The sequence below is a fragment of the Anarhichas minor genome, unplaced genomic scaffold (assembly GCF_050575085.1).
Source record: "Anarhichas minor isolate MPS153535 unplaced genomic scaffold, ASM5057508v1 ptg000049l, whole genome shotgun sequence".
Lineage (NCBI taxonomy): Eukaryota > Metazoa > Chordata > Actinopteri > Perciformes > Anarhichadidae > Anarhichas > Anarhichas minor.
Genome location: NW_027466495.1, coordinates 266,130 through 293,396, shown reverse-complemented (window position 1 = coordinate 293,396; position 27,267 = coordinate 266,130). Strand labels below are relative to the sequence as shown.

Genomic DNA, 27,267 nt, shown 5'->3' with positions numbered 1-27,267 from the left:
ACACACACACAGTTTTCTATCAAGCTGATATAAGCGGATCGAGCTGGGAAGATTTCCCAGGGTTCTACATTGCAGCTCTGCTCCAAGACACAGAGCCTTTAAATAAATATGGTAAATTACATAAGCTCTCTCTCTCGCTCTCTTACAGCGTACATGTTTGAAGCTGAACCAAGGCACCTGTTGGTGCATGTTACCACACTGACACCTTTTGTTAATTTGCAATTGTCCTCAAGCCGGTCAGAAATACAACACTGGGCTTTCGGGTGAGAAGAGGAAGGCTACGTATGCGGTCTGTATTCTCAAACTGCATTCCTGCCTGCACAGTGGAAGCCCATCTGTGTGTTATTCCACACGGAGCGGATTCCACGAGTTCTGTTTTAGGTCTAATAATCTAATTTTAGTGGGGCGGCCCAGGAGGGGGAAAGCAACAGACAGCACAAAATGGATTATCGCTGCTTGTATCTTTAGCTAAAGGCCTCTGTCCTTCGCGTTTGCACCGCCAACAAAACTGCCAATCCGGTGCATGTGCGGGGCCCCCGGGGGCCCACTGCACCTCCATGCACACACGGAAGGTGTTTCAGCCTTGGCGTTGACCCATAAGCCCTGCTTACTTCATTTTTGAATAAAAAAACACATGTTACCCACTTGATATTTAAAAGTGAGTTTCCTGTCAATCCCCCCCCCCCCCCTCTTCACAGCCTCATTCAAGTTGGCGAGACGCTCTCCAGCAGCTCCAGCTTCACGTTGATATTGAAAAACAGATGGAAATGAAATCATTGTGATTTCATGTTGCAGTCATGCCAACAACAACCTCGGGCATGATGGAAGTACAACTAAGGCCTCTGCTGTCAATTGAATCCACAAAATGTCCCACAGGGGGGTTAACAAAGAGGAAAAGAAAACACAAGAGTAGTCCAGCTCTGCAACAAATAACTAATAAAAAACACCCATGATTTTTGTTGGCTAATTTATTATTGAAATTATTATAAAAAGGAAATAAACAGCAGTCTGTTTTAAAATAAATCTCAAGGCACTCAAGCCCTCAGCTGTAAAATTGCATGACTTAGAAATGTAGCTATGCCCTCTCATACAAAGAAAAAAAGGACCAATCGGCCTTATATATCTATTAAAGCAAATACGGTATATTTTCTCTTGGATACAAGTGCTGCGAGGGGATTTTAGGAAAACTAATCAACTACAGACGTTAAAAGGGAAAATAGCCCGCAGTCACACGCATTTTGCGGGCGTTGTTAATAGACCCGAGAATAATGATTCACTCGCCCACGGTCCATTAAACATTAATGTTTATCATATTTAGGCTGATTACTTTGGCACGAGCTAACAGTGAAGCCCGGAGCGTAATTGCCTCCACTCTGTGCAGCTAATTGCACTTGTTAAGCATAAATTGGCTGCAGTCAATTAGTTTTATCTCACAGAGAGGAACAATAATATTTACAGTGTTAGGTTATCCCAGTTGGATCAAACATCTTTATTCAGATGTTTAAAAAAAAAATATGCATGTATGTTTGGCATTTAGGAGATTTTTTCAATTTTAAATCCAGTCCAACTAATCAAATTGTGGCGTTATGTTCATCTTTTATGTTTTATTCCATCCGCAACAACATGACAAAAATATAATATATATGCTTAAAGTTGCTTACAATTATATCATAATAATAGTGGGATTTTCCCAGTGGCAACATGTGTTAATAATTTGTGTAAAAATGTATTAAAATGAAGGTCTTATAAGGAAATGATGTACAAGTTGTTAAAGTAAAAAGGTTGTGCTTACATGAGAGGGAAACAATTTAAAAAGCATAAATAAAACGTATTCCTTTGGCCTGTATTCAGAGAAAGAAACGTAACTAAACCAATTATTTATTTATGGAAAAAACATATAACAAATAAATAAATAAATAAAATAAAACACACGCATATCGGCTGAATTTCTAAGGACAAGTTGAGCGATGTCAGAAACAATGTCAGGCTACTTAGTCCGCTTGGTAAATTATTAGATCATTTAGAACAGAAAACCCAACGCAGTGCGTAACACTTTTACTTTAAGCTACATTTAGCAGATCAATAAACTAATGTATGCCTCATAATTGACCTCAGTGTCAAAACAAATACAGCCGTTCATTTCTTCTCTTTACGCGCGACTTCAACGTCAGATACAACTTCACAAACACCTCAAGTATCACAGAGCCCACAGCTAACTAACAACAACTCTGGAAAGGGGAAGAAATAAATCAGCTCACCATGTGCGTCCCAGTGATTCTCCTTCTCCTCGCTTCTCCGGATCATTAAGAGAAGCGCAGCAGCAAGTGTCCGGACATCCAGCTCCAGCGCGTCCGCAGAGCAGCAGAGCAGAAGTAAACCTACCGAGAGGGGGCAACACACCGGGTACTGGAGGAAGAGGAGGAGGAGGAGGGAAGATAAATGAACGGGATCAGCTGGGAGGTGCGTCTCTCCATTTAACTGAAGTGAGCCAAGTACTCCCACCTCATGAGGAGCCACTCACATCCTGCTTTACGCACAGCGCGCTTCTGCCAAACTACTTTACAAGGCAAAATGTCTTTATCCAACTCAAACAAGCGCGCTATTTTCTATTAAACTTGATTTCAAGGTGTAAAACGTTACGCATGACGTTTTCTAATATCTCATCCGTATTTTTTTTGTTTTGTTTTGTTTCTTTAAATCTACAATTAAGTAGTAATAATGTATATGCTGTCACTGAATCTCAACAACAAACCTATTTCTTCCAAATTCTAATGCAGTGAAATACTGGCCCTTTATTGTGAAAAGCTGTTGAAACTTCATTTATGCAATAGTGGAAATAAGTATATCTATTTCGATTACTTTGTGTATTCAAAATTCCCTTGTGAAAAAAAAGAAATTACAGGGGTCATTTTTCTGAATTGAGTACTTTTACTTTAGATACTTTAATAAGTGCTAGTACGGTATTTAAGTAACAATGCCGGACTTTTGTTAGTAATAGAGTATTTTAATATTGTTGTGTTTTAGCAATGACACACAGTCACTGTGTAATTGATGCACAGTTACAAGTTAAAAACAACCCAACAAAATAAAATGAATCTCAGCCAACTGACATTCAACTTCTGCTCTCATATTAATATATAAGTAATAATAATAACGTATCACTCTTTGCATAAGGAGTACTTTTTCATTTGATACTTATATACATTTTGACAATACCTCTGTACTTCTGGTTTTATTCAGGCTGCACTGCAAATGTAATTCCAAGTCAGAAGTATTTCACTACAACATAAAAATATTTGACTTATTAAAGTTTGGAGGGGAAAAAAAATCCATTTGTATCATTTATTGAGCATTTAACAACTACGTAACCAGGACTGTAGACAGCAACGCGACAACTGTAATCAATTTCATTTGACATAATTCATGTCACTAAATCCTGATGGTGCATGAACATGTGTGACATCAGCTTGTTCCAACAAATACCCACTTAAAATCAGTCAAGACAAATATAAAATATAAAAAAAGTCTCTCAGTTGAATTAACCAAAAACTTTGTCATAACATCTTGCATTCTTGTATGAAGGAATGTTTCAGGGCCTTTATTAAGTCGGAATGAATACTTCTTCCATGACTTATAAAAGGTTGCACTTGATGGCACGCTTAGTCTCATCATCTATCTGAAAATGAACCAATTTCACTGAATTTGTCGTTGCAAGCTCTGGAGAAAATCAGACAAACCAAACAAACCAATGTCAACACACTTGAGGGGAAACTGAAACAGGTTGATCTTATTTAGAGACAAGTGGCTTTTTTTTTTTTTTCCAACTTTCAAGGCAGTTTTTTCTTTCCTCTTTAAAAAAAAAAAAGAACTAGAATTTTAAGACTCAATTCCACAGCTCAAGGACATGAGTTTCTACCTTGCACAGATCTTCCACCTTCAGGTTTATTACCACAGGCGGGCAAATTGAGCACACAGAGGAAAGCCAGTTGTAATAGTCTTATCTTGTATCGTCCAGGCAAAGATCTCACTCTCCAGTTTGCTCCAATTATCCCTCAGTGGAATAAGAAAAATGGTTGAAGTTAATTGGCTGCAGTGGATCGTTCTCAGATGTGAACCAAAACTGATACAGATGGAAATATAAGAAAGAGAATCGAGGAGGGCGGAGGGAGGGAAGACGCTTGATTGGAGAGGAGGAAACTTTCCCAGAGAAAGCCATAAAACTGATTGATGACTTCCCCCGAGGAATGTTTCCCCAGGTGTGCTTTGTATGTGTATGTGTGTGTGTGTGTGTGTGTGTGTGTGTCTAGTAGTTACAGTGCAGTTAAGAAATGCTATCCTTGGACGCAGGACAAGTGCAATAAAGTAAATTGAATGGTGAAGTAGCACGTTTATGCGTCAATATTGCACTTTTTGGCAGCATAAACACAAGAGATTTCAGAGAGCTGAGGTGGGACTCAGTTGGTACCATTTAAATAACACAAATTGATAACAGAAATGATTTGCTAAAAATGAAACAAGAAAACATTTAACTGATTAAGAAAACACTTCAGGTGGTCCTTGACAGGTGCCTCATTCTGCCAAAGTTTGAACCCTGCAGCTAAAAATGTGCTGAGAGACTCAAATCCTAATAAACAAAATACCATGGAGGTGTAATTATAAAAGTCAACTTTAAGCCTCTTTGACAGAATAAGAGCATATTTCACAACAAGGGCGTCTGCTTGATGGATTAGCTGTGCTTGAATGTTTAAAGTACAACAATATGGCATTGTACTGGGGTTTGATAATCAGATATGAATGTGGTGATGCACATAGAAAATGTATTTATTTCTCACTTACTGGAGCAATGACACACCATGGGCACACTCAGAAGAAGCCTTAAATGCATGTTGTGGTACCACAAATTGAAGGATGTGCTGTATAGGCCTGTTTTACATTTATAACTCTGTAAGTGAAACTTTTATTATGAAGGTACAGAAAAATAATCCTAGAGCAAGAAAGATCTACCCTGGTCTAATAGAACTCTGTGGTACAGATACAGATATATCTGATTCATTATTCTATCAATCAGATTAGCAAAATCTGATAATCTTTTCTGGAGGGTCCCCAATTTTCAATTCAGAGCAAAGGAAATATTAATGGAAGACAATGGGTGCATCTCGAGGATCCGTGTTATAGGCCCGCTACCATTTAGTCTTTATATTAATCTACTACAACAAACAAACCACAATTATGGGTTAAAAAGCCAATACAATACCAACATTACTCGATACTGGAGAAACATAATCGTCACAGTTTTTAACGTTTTTGAATTATATTGAAATTTTTCTTTTATATATATTTTTCCATTGAGGTAAAAATAAAAATAAAAGTCTTTGATTTCCTCAAGCTAATAAATTATGTAACTTTATTGTTTCATAACACATTCCCCAGTGTGTTATGTGGAGATCTATTATCTTTTAGGATTTAAAAACTATATATTTTAATTTTTTTATGTTTTTTTATTTGTATTTATTTCCTCAATTGTTTTATTTTAAATCATGTAATTTGTTGTTAATAATTTCCGATAGATATCTTAAAAATCAACAAAATTGGATCACAAGCATCTTCTGAAAAACTTTAACAATTAGCGTAAAGAAAGTACAATTGGCCGTGTGCTTTACTTCGGGACATCGAGGTGGAGAGGCTGTAAGAAGATCCTATTTTAATGTGGAGATGTATCTCACATGTCCGGTCCATTTCAGGGGGTCGCCCTCCGTCATCGAAGTAGATCTTCAAGGAGCTCGTATTCTCTCCCCTCTGACCTTCTCCAGTGTATACGGCAGTCTGGAGAGGAAGGAAACGATGGACAGACGTTTGACACAAACTGTCCTGTGAACCTGCAACAGGGATCTCTTATCGATCTCAAGCATCACCTCTGGACACGAGAAGTTAGCATAACAAAATACACAAAATTGAGCTTGTTCTTCTTCAAAAAGATCTACAAAGAGTATTTTCCTGATGGTAACTATGATGATTTTGTTTTACTGCAACAAGACAGATGCCTGCAATATAAAAACCTTGACTGAAGGTTGGCAAAAACAGCAGAGTGGCAAATTATCCTGGTTGCCATGAATCCAAATGCAATGTTTTTGTTTTTCCAAGCTTCCCTCACTTTGTGCCGGCAGGTGTTGGATGGAGAAGGGGTGCAGACTTTTGTTGACGTGAAGGAAAACTCACCAATAAAATGATTTGAACACGCTGCGTTTAAGGATCAAAAGGTCAAAGAAAAGATCAGAAGGAACCAAGTTTGGAATCCAGAACCTTTCACAGTGAAGAGGAACCGCCTGTTTGTACATAGCATGCACGCTTCTGGCCATTATCAACCTTTATGCCTGTATGCAATAGCGCAAAAATCAAAGCAGGTACCGAAATAAGAATGAAAAAAGAACTGAGTGCAAATAATTCTTTTTTTTTTGTTTTTACTGTTAAATGAGAAACTGCAGCTTGTCCAACTAAAAGAGGTCAAACTTTGTCAAATTACTATTACAGTATAACAATATTACGTATGGTCTTAGTGGTATCTAGTAGCGGGAGTTTTACCCTCAAAAGAAGTCAAGCATGTAATGCATGAGTTAAAGTTGTGTCATATGTTGAAATAGAAAACCACAAATGCATTAAAAAAAACTGAACTAATGGTTACGCATGTCAAGCCCTCGTTTGTCTGACTTCACCAGCCAGCTAGCATCGGTTACAATGCAAAGATGAAAGCCGCTATGATGAAAGCAAATCAGACTTTCATCAGCCAACATACGAGTCCAAACAGTGGCGTGATTATCAGGCAGCGCGGTCTGCGAGGTTGGATATGGGTGACTGTAATGTCACATGATTACCGGTAAAAGCTTCAAACAGGAGGAGCACCACCATCTGAGAAATGGAGGATAAAAAACATAGCCCAAAAAAAGCATTAAATTCCCTTAAAAAATACCAATATTTGGTGGTAATAATTGTGCAAATATTCCAACATCCATCTGAGTTTCATGACACTAATAGAAATATAAAAAAAACATATTTACAGTATATTTCCCATGAATCTGCAGGTCTGAAAGAGTCTGAAAATAAAAGATAAAAGGACAAAAGCTCCAGCAACACTTTATTACACACTATATTGTAAAAGGTTCAGGTGCGCCAGGACCCCCTACTCCAGATGAAACAATTCATTTTTTCTCATATTTCACAGATACTTATGTTTATTTAACTCAATCACTTCAATACAGATGTTTGCGTTTTAAACGGGAGAAATATCATTGGACCCAAATTGGTTCGGTGCAGCTCTGCAAGGACATAAAATCAGAGTTAAGTTGATAATTTCATGGCTCACAAACTGTGTTTTATATACAGAGTATTCAGTACTACTACTGAGTAGTACTGTACTAGTATTAGACGCAATACCCGTTTGTCTGGGCTTGGTTGTGATCATCAGCACCCTCTTGTGGTTGGACTTGGCACCACTGATGTCATTTGTCTCCACTCTGCTGCAGCTCCCACAAACACCGTCATCACCATCCACTGACCTCCACCTGACGGGTAAAAAAACACAATTGTTTATATTTTTATGTCACTGTTTTTTAGGATAAGTTCAGCATTGTGGACAGAAAGAACAGAGATAAAACATTGAGGTGAAACAGACCTCCCCCTCATAAACCAACAAGCCTTTTTCACTGGGTGCTTGTTTGAACTGGGCTCTGCTTCCAGGTAGCATGTTACGTATATCTACAGGAGACAGTACGACACACACGTTAGGCATTATTCTTTAAACTGCAGATTATTAAATAAACAAGAAGTGAAACTGGTTCTGACAGTGTGTCGGTGGTCCTGGTGGAAGAGGAAAGGTTCAAGTCGAATGTGGAGCACTTCGCCCTGGACTCTGGGCAGGAAACGGGAGCTCGAGCCGTCCAGCTGTGAGTCTGTAAAACATCTGCAAAGAGCGTGTCCTTATCAGATTTAACCGGTAATTTGGGTGCATTTTACGAGAATGGTACACACAAACAGAACAGATTCATCCATGCAATGAGGGCCACCCGATTCCATTCAAAGGAAGTCGTTTTCATTCGGAAAATTAATTGCAGGAACTTCTGCAGACATTAAAAGACGTAAAGGACTCACCCGTGGTGGTCTATGAAGGGGTATCTGGGGTAAGAATTAACATCGGGGGTCAGAGTAGCCACACAGCTGTCTGCATACAGACGCAGAGGAAGGTGATGATGATCCACAGAGGCCTCCATGTTGACCACGTCACCCAGGAAGTAAAGGGACGACTTTCTCTCACTGCTCCAGTCATCTGAGGAATGAAAACCCCCAAAAATATCTGCACGTTTAATAGTTCAGCCACGAAAATACAACTTTTATTTGCCAATGAGTACATAAATAAATCCACCTTATTTAACAGATGTATTTAGGAATAAAATCAAATAGGTCATGTTTAGAAACCAACTCACTTGTCATGAGCCTGAGGTGGAAGTCCAGGTCCAGGTGTGTTGACTGGATGGAGATCGGGGGACTCCAGGTTGGTTTGCTCACCGTGTACCTCCTGCAAGGTAGAGGGACTTCAACAGAAATCCTTTCCATATCTATCACAGAAACTAGTCGGAAAACTAATAATTGATAGCAGAAATTACCCTCACAGTAACCATAAACTAGTTCAATATACATACAGGCATTTGAGATTTACAATAAACAAGTGTGAATCTATCCTGTGAGGCTGAAAACTAAAGGTGATTTTAGGACTTTTACTTTGAAGGTTTTATATAGAAAAGTGTGTTCTGTCTTTTATTTCCATCTCCCCCTTTAAAGCACATTGTACTCGCGGTTTAAATAAAGTTTGCTTGCTATTCCAACTCTACACAGCATCCAGGACCATCGGGTTTGTGTGAATGGCACCTTGCATATCCACACTGGACTGGAACAGCAGCTCCTTCTGCTCGCAACATGCCTCCAGGTGATGCTGGAGGAGGAGAGTACAGCAGCAGGTTGTTGTAGAGCACAGCACTCTGGGTAAACTACACACAAGAGATACAAGGACACACACGAAGCACCATCAATACTAATCCACTAGATGGCAGCATTAAGCAATGATCCAGCTGGGTTCTGTTGCATTGGGAGGATTCACGACTAAGAGTAAAGTGTGGTTTTCTGGCTGTTTTACTTCTAAATTTGCTGACTCCGCAGTAAAACCAGTGTAACATTTTGATTATTAAGAGGCTCACCAACCGTCACTTTACTCCCACACTCAGTCAGAGGTGCTCTGATGATGTACTCCCCATTTCCAGACACTCTGGCCGTGCAGTGATCTCGCACGGCACTGAAAGGTCCGAGCCTCAAGTGCGTGGGCTCCACAGGCCGGCCCGGGTCAAACAGATCAGCTTTTATCACAACCTCCATGCTGTCCTCGTGACATTTCAACACAAATGTCTTGACCTCGTGACCGCCGACGGGATCCCCAAAGTGAGGTGTGTTTGTCTCGTGCAAAGAGTCGGCCTCAAGGGCGGCCATCTCCGAGAAAGACAGGAAAAGAGGTTCGGTCTGGTATGTGTAGCACTGGATTGCCACTAATCCAGACAGAATGTATAGAGGAAGTGTGGAGCACAGAGGAGCAAGAGGCATTGTGGTGGCGGTGTGTTGAAAACGTCTCTTCTGGTTAAGTTTCCTAATGTGGCCGTCAACATGCAGCAAAGAAGGAACACACCTGAAACTCATCATCCTTGATTAGCGACCTGCAGCGTCACAACAAAACAATCTGCTTTCATGTTATTTTGGGACGCTTTTCTGGAACACAATGCAGAAAAACAACTGTATATCCAAAAGTGTTGTAAAAAAAAAAAAAAAGCATTTTATTCACAATGAAAAACTGTACATATTGCATTTAAAGGCTGTAATTTGTGGTAAACATATTGATGTGTGCCATATTGCTTGCATAAGGAGAGATGTAACAGCGTGTACACGTAATATAACACTGTAAAGGACGATAATATTTAATGGCAAAGGCTTCAAACTTTAATCCAAAAAAAAGCTGAGTGTTTAAAAAGGCTGACACCATTCATATAAAAACAGAAGAAATGTAGTTTAAAACATGAACTCTAGAAACAAGATTTGGCACCAGAATGGTCATAAAAATGTTGGTAAAAATGATACAATAGTGTCATAATACATCATTTCTTTGCAGTTTGTAGCTAAAATTGAGGTTATTCAGTTGCCTTCTGCGTTTTCCCTTTTTTTGGAAACATTTCCCTCACAGCTCCCCAGCGTCATGCGTTGTCCCCTCCTCTTGCGTGCTGTCACCTTCTGCCTCCTTGTCCCCTCTTTTGGTCCCCATGTCTCCTTTCCACGCCTCCTTTATACATTCTGAGGGAGAAAAACGAAACCAATCAAAAGGAGGTTTGAGCGACACAGTTTGTGTTCGGCAGAGGAAGGAGTGACCCGAGTTCTTGATAACACACTTATTATTTAAAAGCCTTTGAATACGTGAAGCTAGAACGTTGGATGAGACACTGTCATTGGGCCACGCGTCGTCTACCTTGTTCCGAGGTCTTGAGGACGTGGTTCTTACAGAGGAAGTTCTCCAGCCGCTGGTCCTGATGATGGAAGTACCAGTCCTCCACGACGTCCTCGTACCGCTCCAGCATCGTCTCGCACTGAACACACACACACACACACACACACACACACACACACGTTGTGTTAAAAGTTAAAATGGCCTTCCTCTGTTTTTGACGAACTCTTTGGAGATATTACTTGAAATAAATGCATTTATGTTACACTGAGGGCTGTACAATACCTTTTAAATTAAAACAATGATACGTTTGATTGTGTTTCAACATTTACAACAGTCACACAAACACACACACCTGTTTTTTCATGTCTGACACCTCTACAGAGGGTTCGTCCCACAGCTCAAACGGCAGACCCAGATCCACTTTAACCCCTTTGTGGACCAGGTTCTTCAGAGTGGCCATGGTCTGACTGGTACCCTGCAAAACATACAAACCAGCTGGATGGCACTTTGATATTACCAAAGACGTGTGCACAAAACATAAGCACGGTAACGGTGGTAGATTTGTCGTTTAACGTGGAACATACTGAATTTAATGAAAGGGAGACATGTCTAAAAGCAGACGGATATAGTCACCTTGGCATATCGGAGGCTGCCGGGCCTCTCTGCGTGGACACTGTACTGAAGGATGCGTTCACATATGTCGTCCACCGCCTCAGTCAGCCGGGTTTCCCTGGGGTCAGAATACAGGTTTAAATGCTGGTTATTCACTTACAATGTCTCGACTCCAGGGTGTCTTCCTCTTCCTATTAAAGTGACTTAACATACGAGTTGTTGTATTTAATCTTTCTTCTTCTCTTGCCCGTGTCCAGCACCTCTCCGACCTCCAGGACTTCTTTGGAGCGGCCGGTTTTCTCCAGCGCGTCCTGCAGCTCCACCGTTAAAAACTTACACACTGACAGACGGTAGAAACAGAGGAATGAATCCATTTTAAAACTATTTGCATGTCAGAGGGTTTGTGCATACGCTCGAGGACACAAAACCATGCAAACGCGTGCCATACCGCTGTTATAAAGTCACGTAAATAGCATCATAACAGCTGGCTAGTGTCACTTCTTCGTCCTACCTTCGCATTTATTCGGCAGTCTCTCGTCTTCTTCTGCTGTAACAGAACAGAAGACACTCAACAAAACCAGGATATAAAGTTTCATCGCAACAGTTTGTTCTTAAACTTCCAGGCGAGACAAAAGTTTAATATCTCGGCAGCCACATCGGCATTTCGGCAAGTTGGAACTGCGCATGCGTAGCATATCTCAACAGACACGGCTAGTAGATGCCTGGTGGTTGGATTTCAGGGAAGATTGTCGATAGAAGAAAACGCCATTAGCGCTTCATGAGAAAAGAGAGCCTATTTATTTCATTATGTTGCACTTTTTTTTACCTCCACCCTTCATTTATTTCATTAATATTATTTTATTCAGTTGAAACATATTTATTCTAATGTTAGTTAGCTCTTACGCCCATTTGCGTGACTTATCACTGCTGTGTTTTCAGTAATTTTACACACATTTACTGGGTTCATTGGTTGGGATAGTTATCTAAATAAATCTAATATATGGTCATGTATAAACGAATATATTATTAATATGCAGAATAAAAACTATCTGCCAGTATGTAGAATAAGTACATGTGTACATATTGTTGTAGAAATGCATATAATGCAAATATATATGATACGATGTATTATACTTGGCAGCCTATATTAATTCAGTCAATATTAGAATATTACATTTTTTTATTGTATACCTAATAAGTAAAAAAATGTGGCTATGCATTAATATGTAGTAAGCCTATGTAAATAAATACATACATCTATTAAATATGTTGTCATATAAGAAAAGAACCTACGGTATTTAAATATAAAGTAGGTTATGCAAAAGTAATTTCTTAATCAGAAACATAAAACCAATGGCATTAAGTCAAGAGTAAGCACATATAAAATAATTCCATATTTTGGGATAACAACTGGATGAAAAAACAACAACAAACAAATAATAAATGAATACCTCATTTATCAACAAAATAAAACATATTTTGAAATATATGGGCAACAAGACACTTTTATTCTTTTGAGGTTTTGATACAAATTGTGCTATTTCCCTTTATTTACATGTTGCTATGTCAACTCCTTTTCAATTATGATGGATTGGATCTTTAGCTTCCTTTGTTCCAAACAAAAGGCCTTCAGCTGAAACAGGACTTCTAGTCTATCAGCCCTGAGTTGCTGCTTCGGGTCGATCACACAGGAATGGGGGATGATTAGCTTGTCATTTGGCAGCGAGGTGGTTAAAATAGAAGGCACGTGCCTCTTGGTTTCTCAGGTGTCAGGGGAAACACACTCGACAGTCAACAGATACCCGAGGAGTCTGTGCGGGAGAAGATAGAGAGGAGAGGAGAGGAGAGGAGGGAAGAGGAGAGACCAAAAAGATAAGACGGAAAACTAGGAGAGAGGGGGAAGTGTGGACCATGTTAACATGAGGACAGAAAAGAAAAGCTGCGAGATACGAGGGAAGGAAAAGAAGAAGCTCAGTCACCAACCAGAAGTGAGTGACACACACATATGCACGGACACACACACTCCTATGTTCTCCAGCTGCAGAACAGTTTGCACACAGAGGATAAAGTGTTCATCTTAAGTGTCTGAAACTCAAGAGTAACTGCAGTGACTGTGGTATTTTGCTGGCTTCCATGGCTATAATTGTGTGTCATGTTACTCAGCGAGGTGACTGTCTGTCTATTGTCTGTGTGGAGGGGGATAAAGTTACAGCAGTGACACCCTGCGCTGTAAGTCAAGGCTATATGCACATGGACACACACATGCATGCGCGCACACACACACACACAGACACACTCATAATAGATGGTGTCAGGGAACTTGCAGTGCTCACACTAAGCTGTACGTTTACCCTGCAGCTTCATTCACAGAGTAGTTTTCTTTTTGTATTATTATTAACTAACATTTTTTTCTGATTTCATATTTTTTTTCCATCCAGGTCTAGTAAAACTAATCTCGAAGATGTCACTGGGTTAAGTGTCCGGAGGGGATGAATCGGACGCTCCCGACAGATTTAGAGGACAGAAGGAGAAAGTGTCTCTCAGCTATTAACAGCTGACTCTGGCAAAAGAAGAACAAGAAGAATGAGATGACAAATGCTGGTGATTTGTGCCATTCTGCATCGGACAAATTAGGATTCCCTCAGTGACCGAAGGAGGACATGGTCCAGGAGCTTAGATTCATCTCAGGAACGCAAGTGGATAAACTTCTAGTCTGACTTTAAGGTAATAGATATTTATACCTGCAGTTTATATTATAAAAATGGGATACACCTCTCTAATGTATAACCAGTGACATATCACAATCTAATGCGTAATAATGACTGAATAGTGTCACTAATAATCAAAATACAAACTGAATGGCAGCAATCAAACCACATTACTGGAACAGTCTATCACTCAAAGCCCCTTTAATACACAATAATACATGTCTATATATGCATGTTAATAGTATATTGTCTGATGTTTCTGATGCTGCCAGAGGATGTGTGGATCAGTAATGTGTGATGTCAAACTTATATTTTCATATATTTAAAATAATGTATAGTTATTAAAGAATTATATGTTTCTTGTATCTTTAGTTATAGTTGTAAATGAACAGTACCGTCAATTTATAATTGTTAACTCGCAGTTAAATCATTTTTTAGTAAACAAATAAGCTTTAAGTGGATAAAAGCTTCTCATGCTGGAGCTTCGTGAAACGACGATAGTCCTCTCTTCTTACACAAACTATGAAGCTGCCTGTAAGCGTGTTCTTTGTTTGCACCGTGTATTTACATGTTCAGTTCAGTCTTTATTGTCCCGTAAGGGAACTTTTCCTTGCAGCGCAGTGAAAACAAACAGGCCGAAACATCCCACAGCAAATGAAATAAGAAACATCAATTTAAAAAATGAATACACAGTATGAATTAAATGCAATGAACAAAAACAAGTGCAAATTAAGATATCTTTATTGCGCACACAGAATAGTCTTGGCAACATCATGAATGTTTGCTGAAATTGAACTAAACTAAACTAAACTTTTTTTCTACATTTGCTCTCTGCATTTGTGTCATGAATTTATTATGCTTTCATTAATCATAGATCATGAACGAGTGTTACCGTCATATGTTTTCCTCGTGTTTATCCGTCTCGCTGCATAAATATGATACAAGAAAAGCAAAGCCTCGCTGATAATTGACGACACTGACCTGTGAGGTATCTGCAGACCCAAGCTCCTGCAAGGTTTCGTCTCTGTTTTCCCTCTCTGCACAGCAAGACCCTCAGTTGACCCCGCCATCAACACACACACACACACACACACACACACACACACACACACACACACACACACACACACACACACACACACACACACACACACACACCTGGCATACTCTCGTCGACACACACACCAGTTGATGATCACACATGCTGACTCAGGGACCCCAGCAGTTCATATCACTGATGACTAAAACGGTAGCATTACCTTACTGCTGCCCTCACCCTATCCCCAACACACACGCACACACACACGCACACACACACACACACACACTGACCCTGCAGGACCTCCAGCTACCCCGGCTATGAGCTATGTAACCCTTTAGATGTCCACAGGCTTTCCTATTTTAAGTGGTGTTTAACTACTTTAGGCAATTTAAATGTACATTTTTTTCTTCAAGATATTTTTAAAAGCTATAACGGATACATTACTTCTGTGTTTACAATATTAGTCGACCCAGCCTATGTATTTTGTGGACTGTTGTTGGTTCAGTCAGCCATGAACATATTACTCACCAGCATATTAGCACACCGACTGTTTGTCTTGTGATTAACTATGCAAACAAAGAGAACCAGTGTTAAAGCAGGTTGACAAATGAGCTTCTCTTTCTTTCAGTAAAACAAACACTATGACGAAGACAGACGCTGTTGTTTGAATAACTGTGCTGCTCTTTTTTACAGGTGTAATTCCTCTGTCTTTTACTTTGACACATTGCTGTTTTAATTTGAAATTCATACAAGATGTTCTATAAATATGCGGACAGCGCAACCCTATGCTGCTTCATGCTCTTTTCCATATAAACTATTCATCTGTCCCATTCCTCATCTTCTTTCCACCCGTCCCGAAGCCTCTCCTCTCCAGCCGCGATGCCCCAACGAGTGAACCATTTCCAGGGTCAAAGCTTTCACAAGCTGAGGCGTTCCTGCCTGCGTCGAGGTGCGCTCTTCAAGGATCCCCTGTTCCCCGCCACCGCACAGTCCCTCTTCTACAAGAGGGAGCCCCCGCCGGGACTGACCTGGAAGAGGCCGATGGTGAGTGTGACGCGAAGGGAGAAGCTCTTCCCTGAAATTGTATCAAATAGATTTCTGAATTATTGTTTTTACACCAGTTTAAAGCAGTTTAAACCAGTTCAAACCAGTTCAAACAACAGCAAAGAGTTATTTTACAAATATATCTCCTCTCCTCCCTCATCTAAATCGAGAGGCCGGAGCAGCATGCCACGTCTCCATCAGATTAGGTTTAATTAAAGTACTTTCTATTATAGGAGAGGCGTCAGGCAGTGAGACCTTGAGTGGTGCGGGAATGCCGATGGACCGCTCTATTGGTGTGTGTGTGTGTGTGTGTGTACAGCTGAGTTTAGAAAAAATGCAGCAGCCAATTTAAATAGCCCAGGTGTTTTTAGCCCAGTGTTGAGATGGGTGTAGCTGTGTATAAGTATCAGTGTTTATTGTTGCTACAGCAAGAGCGGCCTTCAATGGGGGCGATGAAATGGGCGTAGTCAAGGTTAAATTATTTATCGTCCAGTGTCAATGGCCTAAAAACAAAATGCAATAGTGCAAGGGCTTGTTAGGAAATGGCTTATGCGTGTATAAACAAAAAGTGCCACTATACAGCGAAGAAGAAACATTTGAAACACAACATTAGTCAAAATAAGCATTTGTCACAAACTCTGTCATTTATAGTTTCAATTGTTTTGGAAGGGTCACACAAATGTACATACAATTAAGTATAATCCCCATATAATCTCTTTGCAAGTAGGAAAAAATGTATATAAATGACAATTTTAATACTTGCGAAAGGCCTTATTTTCGTTTTTTAGAAATGCAATACTTTTGAAGACTTTTCAAGACCTGCAGATGCTATGAATTCACGGTCCAAATGTATCTCCAAATTCGGAAATGCTCGTTATATTTTGTTCAGTAGTTCATGAAGTTCATTCAGTGTGAGGGCCAAACCTACAGCGCTCTTAATGTGAAACCATGCTGGTGATTAATTTGCTGATTCGGGGCAGAAGAGAAGCGGTTAATGGTATTGTGTTCCTAATGATACACTCAGGTATTTTAAGCGTGTATCAACAGGGAGTCGTATGATAGGGTGACATCTGTCGCCTCCCTCTGCTGACACACACACACACACACACACACACACACACACACACACACACACACACACATGCATGGACTCACTCTATTAACTTCCCAATCTAGGTGGCCTCATACTTGTTACTAAGTTGACATCATCACAAGGAAGGTTCATATCTTGTCTGGAGTTACATTTAATGACGTTAGGACCACCGAGTGTGTATTTGTGTGTCCAGCAGCACCTCCACTGTCACCTGACCCTGTCCAAACGGACATCAACAGATCCACACAGACAGGATCTGACTCCTCAGCAGTGCTCTGACACTCACAGGCCTCTTGAAACACTGACACGACTAACTGCTGCAGTCATTAACCAGAGTTTGTTTAAAGCTGCTATATCATCAATGTTTATATGTCAACAATGGATCAAATGTGCCATGCATGTGAAAGGGGTAAAACACACAGAGAATTATCACCTGACTCAGATCTACGGAGCATTTTAGCGTTTTCTGACCCGCAACTTTACCTCATTTTAGTTCAGTCTCATCGCTCTCGTCAGCGTTGTTTCATGCAGCGGCAGGCAGATGGATTTTAAAGCCCATTGTACACTATACAGCACCAAGTAACAGAAGTCAGCGACTATAGCGAACGTTCTGTAGCATTTAGCAGCCTGATATTTGGAGCGGAAAATAGAGCAAAAGAGAGACAGAATATTAGACTTCCGTGTGTCAGGTGACCAAAAACATGACTTCAAATGAATGTTAATGTTTCTGCTTGTCTGTGTGATTTATACAAATAATGTAGGTTTAATGTGTCTTTCTTTAAAAGAAACGTGAAGTCTCTTTCTCCTAAACACACCACAGGAGATATGTAAGGACCCCCGTCTGTTTGTTGACGGCATCAGCACTCGGGACTTGCACCAAGGCAGTCTGGGTAACTGCTGGATGGTGGCTGCCATTTCCTGCTTAGCGTCTGAGCCATCTCTGTGGAAGAAGGTTGAGTATTTGTGTTCCTCTGTCGTCCTATCCTCCTTTTCTTCCCTCACGGCTTCATCTCATCTCCCTCCACGCCTCCTCCCCAGGTGATCCCAGACCATGTGGGCCAGGAGTGGAATCCGAAGCACTCCGACCTGTACGCAGGCATCTTCCACTTCCGGTTCTGGAGACTCGGCCGGTGGACGGACGTCGTTGTGGACGACCGTCTGCCGGTCAGCGCGGACGGAGTGCTGCTCTTCTGCCGCTCGGCCACACCACGAGAGTTTTGGAGCGCCCTGCTGGAAAAGGCCTACGCCAAGTAAGGACTCTAGAATTGTAGATTCCTCCCCTCTTTAGGATTCAGTCCAGTCTCAGTCACCTACTAAAGCCCTACCAGCCCCAAGAGCCATATCAACCGTGGAAGCACATCAGCACCCAACTTAGTAACACACACAAATGCTCTAGTTCCAGCACAAACAAACACCTGTGGAGTGAGACATGGGAGAGGGAGAAGAGCGGAAAGTTATGAATCATTCAGTCAATCTATCTGGTTACTCTCCAGGCTAAACGGTTGCTACGAGGCCCTGGAGGGAGGAAACACTACAGAGGCGCTAATCGACTTCACCGGCGGGGTCTCGGAGCCCCTCAGCCTGGACCGTGAGGCCCTCAGCCTGCACAGCGATCAGAGGAGGGCGTTCTTCCAGACATTAGCTAAGGCTCATGAACGTAAAGCCCTCATCACCTGCTCCATACGGGTAGAGCCCAGTATCTCGGAGTATCTTCAAGCAAAAGAGATGCACTGTGTGTCAGAAATGCAGCGACTCGGATAAGTTGAATGCATTCTTATATGTGTTATTTCTCAGCCAGCAGAGGGGGAGACAATGGAGTCGGTGTTGGACTGTGGCCTGGTTCGAGGACACGCCTACGGGATCACAGCAGTGAGGAAGGTGAGGCTGGGGGAGACGGTGCCGGGCTGGACGTCCCGACTCTTCATGGTGCGCATGAGGAACCCGTGGGGGACCACACACTGGACGGGTCCCTGGAGTCAGGGGTAAGGGTACTTTGAACTCTGCGCTGGCTTCACCTGCCACATGTCTGCTGAGTACATCATACCTTTTGCTGGAGCTGTGGGAGAGTTTAACCGTGTCGGTCTGTTTTTACAACATTTTATAATTCCAATTTCCGACATTTTACAATATAGTGTTGGAATCGTTTTACAAGGGACATCTGCCATTTACATTGTGAAAGTCTGAGAAACTCTGAAAATGGCCAAAATGGACCTATAAAGGGTTCCAGAAAGTTGAAACGCTACTTGTACTTTTCACATGTCATTTGCATTGTGTTGAACCCTGCAGCTCTGCATTTTCATTCCCCTGCTGCCTTTGGCATTATTCTCCTTGCACGCCCCCTGCAGGTCGCAGCAGTGGCAACAGATGAGTCGTGCAGACAGGGAGAAGACGGGCCTGATTGTCCGAGACGTGGGGGAGTTCTGGTAGATTTTCATGCTTTATTATTTTGTTTAGCTCCCCAATACCTCAGCATGGAAAGAACAAAAGTGGCCATGTAGCATGATTGAAATCTTGCTGATTCTTCATACAAATGTCCTGTTGTTGTCCAGCAAAAATGAATTTCCTCTCCTGTTCCTCAGGATGAATTTGGAGGATTTCTGTCACTACTTCACAGACGTGGTGGTGTGCCGGCTGGTGGAGAGGGCTCTGCTGTGGCCGAGCTCTCACTGGAGGGAAGTGCGTCGCTACGGAGAGTGGGCTCGAGCTCCCACTACTACAGGAACCCCTCCATCCACCGTCCTCCACAGCAACCACGCGCTGAGCTTGGGGAAGAACAACACCAAACCCGGAGTGACCAAGCAGCGAGGCAACCGGAAGGAGGCCAGACTTGGGGAGAGTCAGCCGAAGAAGGGAGGGGAAGGAGGAAAGTGTGAGCGAGAGAAGGTTGTGAAAAAGGTGACAAAGGAAGACGACGGTGGAGAGGTGGGAGGATGGGAGGCACAGATGGATAAGAGGAGTCGATGTGGAGGATGCATCAACCACAGAGACACTTTCCTGCACAATCCACAGGTAAAACTGATGTGGAAACTCTTAGTACGCAGTGAGTGCATGGATTCTTTTAACATGTTTTTTCTTGCTGACTCTCTAGTTCATGTTTGAGGTGAGAGGCAAAGAGCAGGAGGTGCTGATCTGTCTGCAGCAGGAGGACAGGAGGATACGGAGGAAAGATGGAGGAGGAGAAAACCTGCCTATCGGCTTCGAGGTGCTGAAGGTGAGCAGTTCACGGACCGAAATGTGAACAAAGACTTTCTTCCAGTTCTCACAGAAATAATGATTTCCCCCCTGCTGCATTGTCGTGGCCCAGGTGGAGGTGAACCGCTGCAGCCGGGTGCAGTGTGTGGTGGAGCAGGCGGCCAGCTCGGTGTACATGGACTCCCGCAGTGTGACGCTGAGGGGGACTCTGGCTCCAGGGCGCTACGTCGTGCTGCCCACCACCTTCCTGCCGGGCGTCACAGGACGCTTCCTGCTACGCCTCTTCTGCCATTCCGATGTCAGACTCAGGTCTGTCACAGATGTTTGTGTGTGTGCATGTTTGATAATGGCAAAAACACTTGCTACGTCAAAATAACGTGACATCCTTGTTTTTGTTCGTTTTAAATTTGTATTCCGAGCACAACTGTTTTTCTGCTGTGAGACATGGAAACTGCTTCATGTGCTTCCCAACGGATTTTAGGGCAATGTTTGAAACAACAAATGTAAAATATTCATACAGTAAAGATGAAGTCATTATGGAGTGAGTGACCTAGATGTTCCAAGTATTCTCACAATATGTTTATACTCCGAAAAAGAAAACCAAAAATGACAAATGATGCAACAGAAATGTTAGGAATGAGAAAAAACAACTTAAGTGGGAACAAATAATAAAAAAACACAAAGAAACTCAAAAAATTAAAATATTGTGGATCATTTCTTTCACTTTTACCGGAACAGTACTTTTCTCAGATTTAACTGAGCTTTGTTCCTCTTCAATGCTCATCCTCATCCTCCTTTTGTTCCATCTTTTTTGTGTGTTTAGGGAATTGAGGGAGGATTTGCCGTCTCCCTCTGTCTTCCAGTGTTTTCTACCTCAACCCACTGTGGTGACCACAGTCCACCTCCGCAGGGCTTCAGGACTCGGCCTTCCCAAACAGACAGGTGAAGAGGGCACCGTGTTTGTGGTTGCAGGCCTACTTCTTCTCTTGTTCCTTCTTTACACCCTGCTGTGTGTTATGATCCACAGCTCCAGATGTTTATGCCATAGTGCGGTGTGAGAATGACACCATCAGGACGCAAGTTTTCAAGGTGGAGGGAAACCCCGAGTTCAACCTCAGAGCTGTTTTCTACAGGAGATACCCCGGCACACCCATCTGTATTGAGGTTTGACACATCCATATTCCCCTCTCTTTCACACACACACACACACACGCACTCACACACACAGACAGTATGCGCACACAGTCAACCCTGTCTTGTGTGCAGTTGTGGAGCAGAGGTCGGCTGTGGGACTGCGTGCTCGGCGAGGGTCGACTCCAGACGGCAGAGTCCGAGAGGAGTCGGAGCCACGTGATCGATCTGCGAGGCGGCCAATCCCGTTCAGGATGCCGAGGGTGCGTCTACGTCGAGACGTCCTCCAGCGTCTGCCTCACAGACTTGTGATGAACAGAGTCGTCTGGTAACTTCCTCCCAGGAAGAAGTTGACGGACGAACTAGTAAAAACAAAAACTTCAAGGATGAAGTCAAAGGTGTATTGTGTATTTCATTATACACGGTGTATGCTCTGTGGTGATCTGCTGGTCAGACGTGAAGGTGGGCATCCTTCATGACTTCAGCAGTCTAACAAAAGGACATTTGAAACTGCTGCCAAAATAACTTTGTGTGCTATTATATTTAATATCATTGCTGTTGTGTTTTCTTGTTGTCATTAAAAGTGTCAATTGATTTTACAAATAATTTATCTTGTTCGTGTGCTTGAGTTTTGTCATTTTTAATAGGCCAAATGTGAAATATTGCAGGATTTAAATGATGGAAGACTTCACATTTGAACACTTTCACATTCAGCCCAGAGTCTTTTTATTCAATTTTGCTGACCTCAGATGGCCTCATATCTTTTTACGATTAGACGAAACTGAAATCAGTAGTCAGACAACGTGCACTATTGAAGTGCACCCTTGTGAATCAAAGACAGACATGTTGCATTTTGAGATATTTTTTAGTTATTATTTAATAACACTCACACAGAGAAAGTAGCACAACATTTACAAAGTCTTTTTTTCATATATTCTAACTTTGACGATATGGAGATTATGGAGATAAACTGCAACGTTACTGCGGCTGACAACAATCAGGAAGATCATTACAACTGTGCAGCCGCTATGTGGCCGCACCTCTGTTAATGCAAACTATAAAGTTAAGATAAAAGGCTCCTTCGGCCTTTATCTGCTCTCAGTTGGCAGTATTTGATTATCCTGAGTTATATTTAGGTGCTGCTTTTGAAAGAGATCTTAAAGTACCATGACGCTTTATGTCGCCCTAAATCAAACAGCTACAGCGTTTACAAGTCTTCATATTTTGTACTTTTGTACAAATATTCCGTGATACTTTATTTAGTTTTATTAATCTATTCTATCTGCATTCCATGCACACTTTATTATCACTTTTACAACTTAGATATTTCTTCTGCTATTCTTAATAAAAAATGAATCTCTTTATTCCCAAAGAAGTCCTTCACAATAACATGACATGAAAACTCAATTTTGCAGTATCAGCTTCTTCATTTCCCTCCTTAAGTTAACGTCAATGCTGTCAACACATCCAGGACCGTAGCCTGGAAATAGCCTTAGTGTGGAAATGAACTTGAGCAGTTAAATAATAAAAAATAAATCCCTCAGATTGTTTAATTTAAAGAGCTTTTAGATGCTTCTCAAAGAGGAAAATATGCAATATTTCATTTAAAAAAAACCTAAATAAAAGTCTGAAAAAAAGAAACATAGTTTGTTCTAACAGACATGTTTATTTATACCGCTTTGAACATCAACATCTTTTTTATCAAGAATATAACTTACATGTGGACGACAGACCCATGTTAGTAAAGAAATATCAGGGTTGGAAAGTAACTAAGTATGTTTACTCCACTACATTTAACTGACAGCTTTAAGTTACTTTTCAGTTTTACACAACCTATAATGAGTTGCTAAAATGATGTATTGTTCAGGGTTCAACTACCAAAATAGTATACAAAGTATGCCTGTGGTGGTTTCGCTCCACCTGATCTACAACAATAACAGTATCATACTAACACCAGGCAGCAGAATGGCATGTTGATGGCACCATGAGTACTTTTTCTTTTAATTGACTAATCTAAGTTCTTTTTTGTCGACGACAACCGACAAAATGTAGCCCACATGTTTTGGTCTATTAAGAGAGCACGTCAGCTGACCGCATGAACGCCGGTCTGGCTATGCGCGCTCCCGAGAGGTGGAGGTTTGGCATCTCACGAGGCGCGGCTGTCACACAGCGGCACACACACACACACACACACACACAGAGGGGAAAGATAAACTCCCGACTCAAGCAAAGGTAAGTGTCGGAGAATAAAACGACCAACAGGGACTTTTCACCGCATTGCATTACTACTTACACTTTTTTTTTTTTGCGGTTACATTTGCAGTTTAAACCCGTGATCAGACTCCAGAAGTTGACTTGATGTCGCGTGTGTTACCGGGGCGGGCCGGAGAACGGTTAACGTTTGCGTAAAATTAGTTTTATTTGCCTGATATTGCATAAATAAAACACAACTACTTGTTAATACTTTGAAATTGAACCAACCCAATCAATGTTTCAGCTTCACGCGTGTCTGTTTTCATGTTATAGTAAGCGCACAGGTTGTTTCTTGTTGTCGATTATTGGTCAAACCTGCTTTGTTGGGAATGCAGTCAAACCTCTTGGCTGTACTTGAGAGAGTATTCTGTCGTCACACAAGTAGGCTACTATGTGAACGTAAAACTGAGACAACAATGGGCTGAAGGAAGCTTTTATTTCCTTTAAAAAGTAGTCCCAGGACTTAAATTACCAGGAACTTGTTGACTATAAAGTCTCACTGTGCACTCTACACCCTATTTTGTATCTAAGTGTTCTCCAGCTGTCTTCATCATTCTGAAACCATAACAAATGTGGAGGATGACTGAGTTTCACTTTCGCCTGTAAGAGGAAAACATTTTCTAAGTGACAGAACATAGGCAGGGCAGGAATTTGGCGTAAACAGCATTGCTAATCTTGAAACCTTTAGTTGTACAGTGCTGGACTAGAGTTCACAGAATGAATGTTTAGCTGATCAGTCAGAGAGATTGAGGGGAAATGACACAAAGCTGAAGGCATTTTGCATTTGTTCATGTCCATCTTGTGTACTCATATTTTCAGTGGTGAACACTCATAATTAGGAGTTGCATGACAACTAAATTGAATTCAGGCTGGTCTGAATTGTGGCTAAATGAACTGACCCAAGATTAGATCACTCTAATGAGCAGCAACATGCATGTATGACGGGTCTGGGCATCGTTCCTGGTCCTTAAAAACATACATTTAACACAAATGAAACCTAGGACACTTCTTTGAGTAATTTCCCTAAATGTTTAAAGGGAAACTCCACTGATTTTACACATCAAATTCAGATTACTCATCGTGAGAATTTAAGAAACAACTGGTCAATTGAAATTCCCTTGAAACCCAGTACTGTGATAAAAGGATAATCTGAACTCTACCTCTGTAAAACAGTGATGTTGCCTTTGATGGGAGCAACATCTTGTCTTCTTATGTTAACATTCTGAAAACCTTTTGTTTCCTTCTCGTCTTCTGGCCGATAAAAGATCTCTTTGAGTAAAATGTTTCAGCATGCAGAACAATGTAGACGACCTGAGTCGACACTTCTCTCTCAGTTCTTGATCTTCCTCTGTAGGTGAGCATCCCCACTACTCATCATGTCAAACACCGGCCTTATTCAACGCATCCGCAGCCGCCCTCAACCCCCAACACCGATGCTAGGTGAGATCAACTGAACCGTACACATTCCTGTTATAGTTTCATTTGGTTTTGATTATGTGCAGAAAGGAGGCTGCAGGTGTCCGCGCGTTCATCTAATTGTTTTCTTTCTTCTCGCAGCATGTTCAAAGTTGGTATTTTGTGTCATACCCGTTGCTCAGATTATCATCGGTGAGTGAGCGATTCACATTCAGACATTTTATTTGTGTTATTTGTTCCATTGAAATCTTGTATTTTAAATATGTTGAAAGTCAGAATTGAACTAATCTCCTGTCATCGACCACGTGTCCATCAGGTGCAATACATCTGGATGACTGTCCGCGGCAGCACTACATCCCCATCTATCTGATCGTGGCGGGAGTCTTTGGCCTGGTGCTGGCGGCGCTCTCCTGCCTGCCCTGCACCAGAACCCCCGAAGATAGCACCCCCGACCCGCTCAGTCGGGTCTGCACGACCTGGAACTCGTTGACATCTTTGTTCCTCTTCTGCTGGTTCATAGCTGGTGAGTTGAAACAGCGGCGGGCTGACGAAGGAGCTCAAGGGAGGGAAGCACGACCAAAGACAGGTGCAAGTTGTAGTAACGCGTGTTGGCCATTAGATGTCCATCTATGTCTTCCATAGAGGCCCACTGCCTTTTTAGAATTGACACGGCTGCACACAGACCTCTGACATGTAAAGGGAGTTTAAAAAACTGGAAATGAGGATGTTGAAAGGAAACGCACTCCTTCTCTAAAAAATCAGCTTAAGGAACCAGCCCAATGAGGTTCATTATACATCTTTTGAAACATATTAGGGGCTAAATGACATAATTGTTGGCTCAAACATCTGCAATACAATCAAATCATTGGGGCGTAGCGGGCCGTCATCCTCTCATCCAAAACAGGAAATGGCAGCATAGTTATCCTCTTCTCTTTCTTGCCTATAGGTAACGTGTGGATATACTCTATTTACCAGCCCAACTACATCAAAAACGCAACAAGTGCGGATCTGTACTGCGACAGGACGCTCTACCTGTTCGCCTTCTGGACCACCACCTTAGTCTACATCCTGCTGGGTCTGTTCCTGGTTGGCGGCTTCTGTGTCCTCCTCTGCTTTTGCCTGTGTGGCCGAGCCGACGCAGACGACGACGTCTAGAGACAAAAACAAACCAACGAGGGGACGGGATGCGTCTAATGAGGCTGTTGATTGCTTGATATAGTGCGACAAAAGACTAATATGTTTCATCTTAACGCCCACCATGTCTCCTAGTGGCACTTCTGGTTGCACAGCCTTTGTTTCGACAGCCTCATTTAGATAAACACTTAACTCCAAGATGCTGTAGATGTTTTGTCACTGATAACGTCTGAAAGTGTTTTCTCGATGCAGAGCCTTTTTCTACCTCCTGCAGAAGCTGCTATGCACTCTGTTTGTAGGAATCCCCTCTCACTTCCAGTCCAAAAGATACACGAGATGTAATGTTTACATGTTCAACCAGGAATTGGGCTTAAACTTAATACAGAGAACAGGAAATGTCTGGTTTTTGTGAGTTCATTTTGCTTTGTTGTTACTTTTTTGATAATAATTTGTGTCAGGATGGCACTCTATAAAACAAACAATCATATGCCACATCTTTCCCATCATGCACTTTAATAGACAATGATTTATTATCCAGTACAAGCCTATATAAGATACTTTATGATGCCTAATGCAGTGGTATGTTTCCAGGGGGAACATTTTTTTTTTATGCTTCCCTTTTTGGTCTCCCTTATGAATCACAACACTTAACTTAAAAATCAAACTGTATCAGATGACTTTCACTGCTATGAATAATGTAACATGATTAAGATTACATACAGTATATTTACCATGATTCAACCAAAGATATGTTGTAACCTGAAATAAATCTATTAAAAGAGAAAGAAATGTGTAAAATGGAAACTGTAAATATTGGAAGTGTATTTCTCCTAATGAGTGATTTCTGACTTCAGGATGTTTTAAAACCGCCTGTTCAACCACCGAGGTTACTAAGACGGAGAGGGAAAAAGGGAAGCTGTCGCTTCATAAAACGAAAAGACCTTTTTTAAACTGTTCTCGATAAATAATCAAGCGGGGAAATCATGATCTATCAGCTTGGAAATATGGGAACCATGATGAAGGAAATGAAACATCCAAGTGAGATTGTTTAAAGCTGCTAATGAGCAGGGGATTCTACTCAATAGATGATGAGCCTCTCTTCACTTTCCCACAT

General features: G+C 41.5%; 4 protein-coding genes across 7 annotated transcripts; 2 read left to right on the top strand and 2 right to left on the bottom strand.

Annotated features, from left to right (window-relative positions):
- Positions 1 to 7,116: 7,116 nt before the first annotated feature.
- Positions 7,117 to 9,745, bottom strand: LOC142971781 (zona pellucida sperm-binding protein 3-like). Of its 2 annotated transcripts, XM_076112443.1 has the most exons (8): positions 9,247 to 9,745; positions 8,917 to 9,035; positions 8,475 to 8,566; positions 8,143 to 8,317; positions 7,837 to 7,954; positions 7,667 to 7,749; positions 7,429 to 7,556; positions 7,117 to 7,310 (listed from the first exon to the last, which is right to left on the bottom strand). In XM_076112443.1, exons 1-8 carry the CDS (start codon positions 9,733 to 9,735, stop codon positions 7,240 to 7,242), a joined length of 1,275 nt encoding a protein of 424 aa, XP_075968558.1. In that variant the 5' UTR covers positions 9,736 to 9,745; the 3' UTR covers positions 7,117 to 7,239. The 2 variants fall into 2 exon arrangements, with proteins under 2 accessions (XP_075968558.1, XP_075968557.1); XM_076112442.1 differs by having other exon boundaries at positions 7,117 to 7,556.
- A 95-nt stretch (positions 9,746 to 9,840) lies between these two features.
- On the bottom strand, positions 9,841 to 11,823 carry cnpy4 (canopy FGF signaling regulator 4). Its single transcript, XM_076112444.1, has 6 exons — positions 11,652 to 11,823; positions 11,354 to 11,480; positions 11,162 to 11,258; positions 10,881 to 11,003; positions 10,550 to 10,667; positions 9,841 to 10,377 (listed from the first exon to the last, which is right to left on the bottom strand). Exons 1-6 carry the CDS (start codon positions 11,734 to 11,736, stop codon positions 10,265 to 10,267), a joined length of 663 nt encoding a protein of 220 aa, XP_075968559.1. The 5' UTR covers positions 11,737 to 11,823; the 3' UTR covers positions 9,841 to 10,264.
- A 3,946-nt stretch (positions 11,824 to 15,769) lies between these two features.
- LOC142971763 (calpain-5) lies at positions 15,770 to 21,662 on the top strand. The gene is made up of 12 exons (XM_076112420.1): positions 15,770 to 15,934; positions 17,848 to 17,979; positions 18,066 to 18,277; positions 18,521 to 18,713; positions 18,822 to 19,009; positions 19,373 to 19,450; positions 19,607 to 20,036; positions 20,116 to 20,238; positions 20,332 to 20,528; positions 21,043 to 21,161; positions 21,247 to 21,383; positions 21,486 to 21,662. Exons 1-12 carry the CDS (start codon positions 15,770 to 15,772, stop codon positions 21,660 to 21,662), a joined length of 2,151 nt encoding a protein of 716 aa, XP_075968535.1.
- Positions 21,663 to 23,487: 1,825 nt separating this feature from the next.
- Positions 23,488 to 26,957, top strand: LOC142971779 (transmembrane protein 272). Of its 3 annotated transcripts, none has more exons than XM_076112439.1 (5): positions 23,488 to 23,582; positions 24,958 to 25,043; positions 25,161 to 25,211; positions 25,336 to 25,542; positions 25,966 to 26,957. In XM_076112439.1, exons 2-5 carry the CDS (start codon positions 24,980 to 24,982, stop codon positions 26,172 to 26,174), a joined length of 531 nt encoding a protein of 176 aa, XP_075968554.1. In that variant the 5' UTR covers positions 23,488 to 23,582; positions 24,958 to 24,979; the 3' UTR covers positions 26,175 to 26,957. The 3 variants fall into 3 exon arrangements, with proteins under 3 accessions (XP_075968554.1, XP_075968556.1, XP_075968555.1); XM_076112441.1 differs by having other exon boundaries at positions 23,566 to 23,582; positions 24,938 to 25,043; XM_076112440.1 differs by lacking the exon at positions 23,488 to 23,582 and having other exon boundaries at positions 23,596 to 25,043.
- The last annotated feature ends 310 nt before the right edge of the window (positions 26,958 to 27,267 follow it).

Coding starts and splice junctions, on each gene's coding strand:
- cnpy4 (XM_076112444.1), bottom strand. CDS start 11,736: ATGAAACTTTATATCCTGGTTTTGTTGAGTGTCTTCTGTTCTGTTACA. Junction 11,259..11,353: donor AAGATTAAATACAACAACTC/GTATGTTAAGTC, acceptor TTCTGACCCCAG/GGAAACCCGGCTGACTGAGG. Junction 11,004..11,161: donor GCAGCCTCCGATATGCCAAG/GTGACTATATCC, acceptor TATGTTTTGCAG/GGTACCAGTCAGACCATGGC.
- LOC142971779 (XM_076112439.1), top strand. CDS start 24,980: ATGTCAAACACCGGCCTTATTCAACGCATCCGCAGCCGCCCTCAACCC. Junction 25,044..25,160: donor ACCCCCAACACCGATGCTAG/GTGAGATCAACT, acceptor TTCTTCTCGCAG/CATGTTCAAAGTTGGTATTT. Junction 25,543..25,965: donor CTTCTGCTGGTTCATAGCTG/GTGAGTTGAAAC, acceptor TCTTGCCTATAG/GTAACGTGTGGATATACTCT.
- LOC142971781 (XM_076112442.1), bottom strand. CDS start 9,735: ATGATGAGTTTCAGGTGTGTTCCTTCTTTGCTGCATGTTGACGGCCAC. Junction 9,036..9,246: donor AGTGTGGGAGTAAAGTGACG/GTTGGTGAGCCT, acceptor TCTTGTGTGTAG/TTTACCCAGAGTGCTGTGCT. Junction 8,567..8,916: donor GTCCAGTGTGGATATGCAAG/GTGCCATTCACA, acceptor TCTACCTTGCAG/GAGGTACACGGTGAGCAAAC.
- LOC142971763 (XM_076112420.1), top strand. CDS start 15,770: ATGCCCCAACGAGTGAACCATTTCCAGGGTCAAAGCTTTCACAAGCTG. Junction 18,714..18,821: donor TCATCACCTGCTCCATACGG/GTAGAGCCCAGT, acceptor GTTATTTCTCAG/CCAGCAGAGGGGGAGACAAT. Junction 20,529..21,042: donor CATTCCGATGTCAGACTCAG/GTCTGTCACAGA, acceptor TTGTGTGTTTAG/GGAATTGAGGGAGGATTTGC.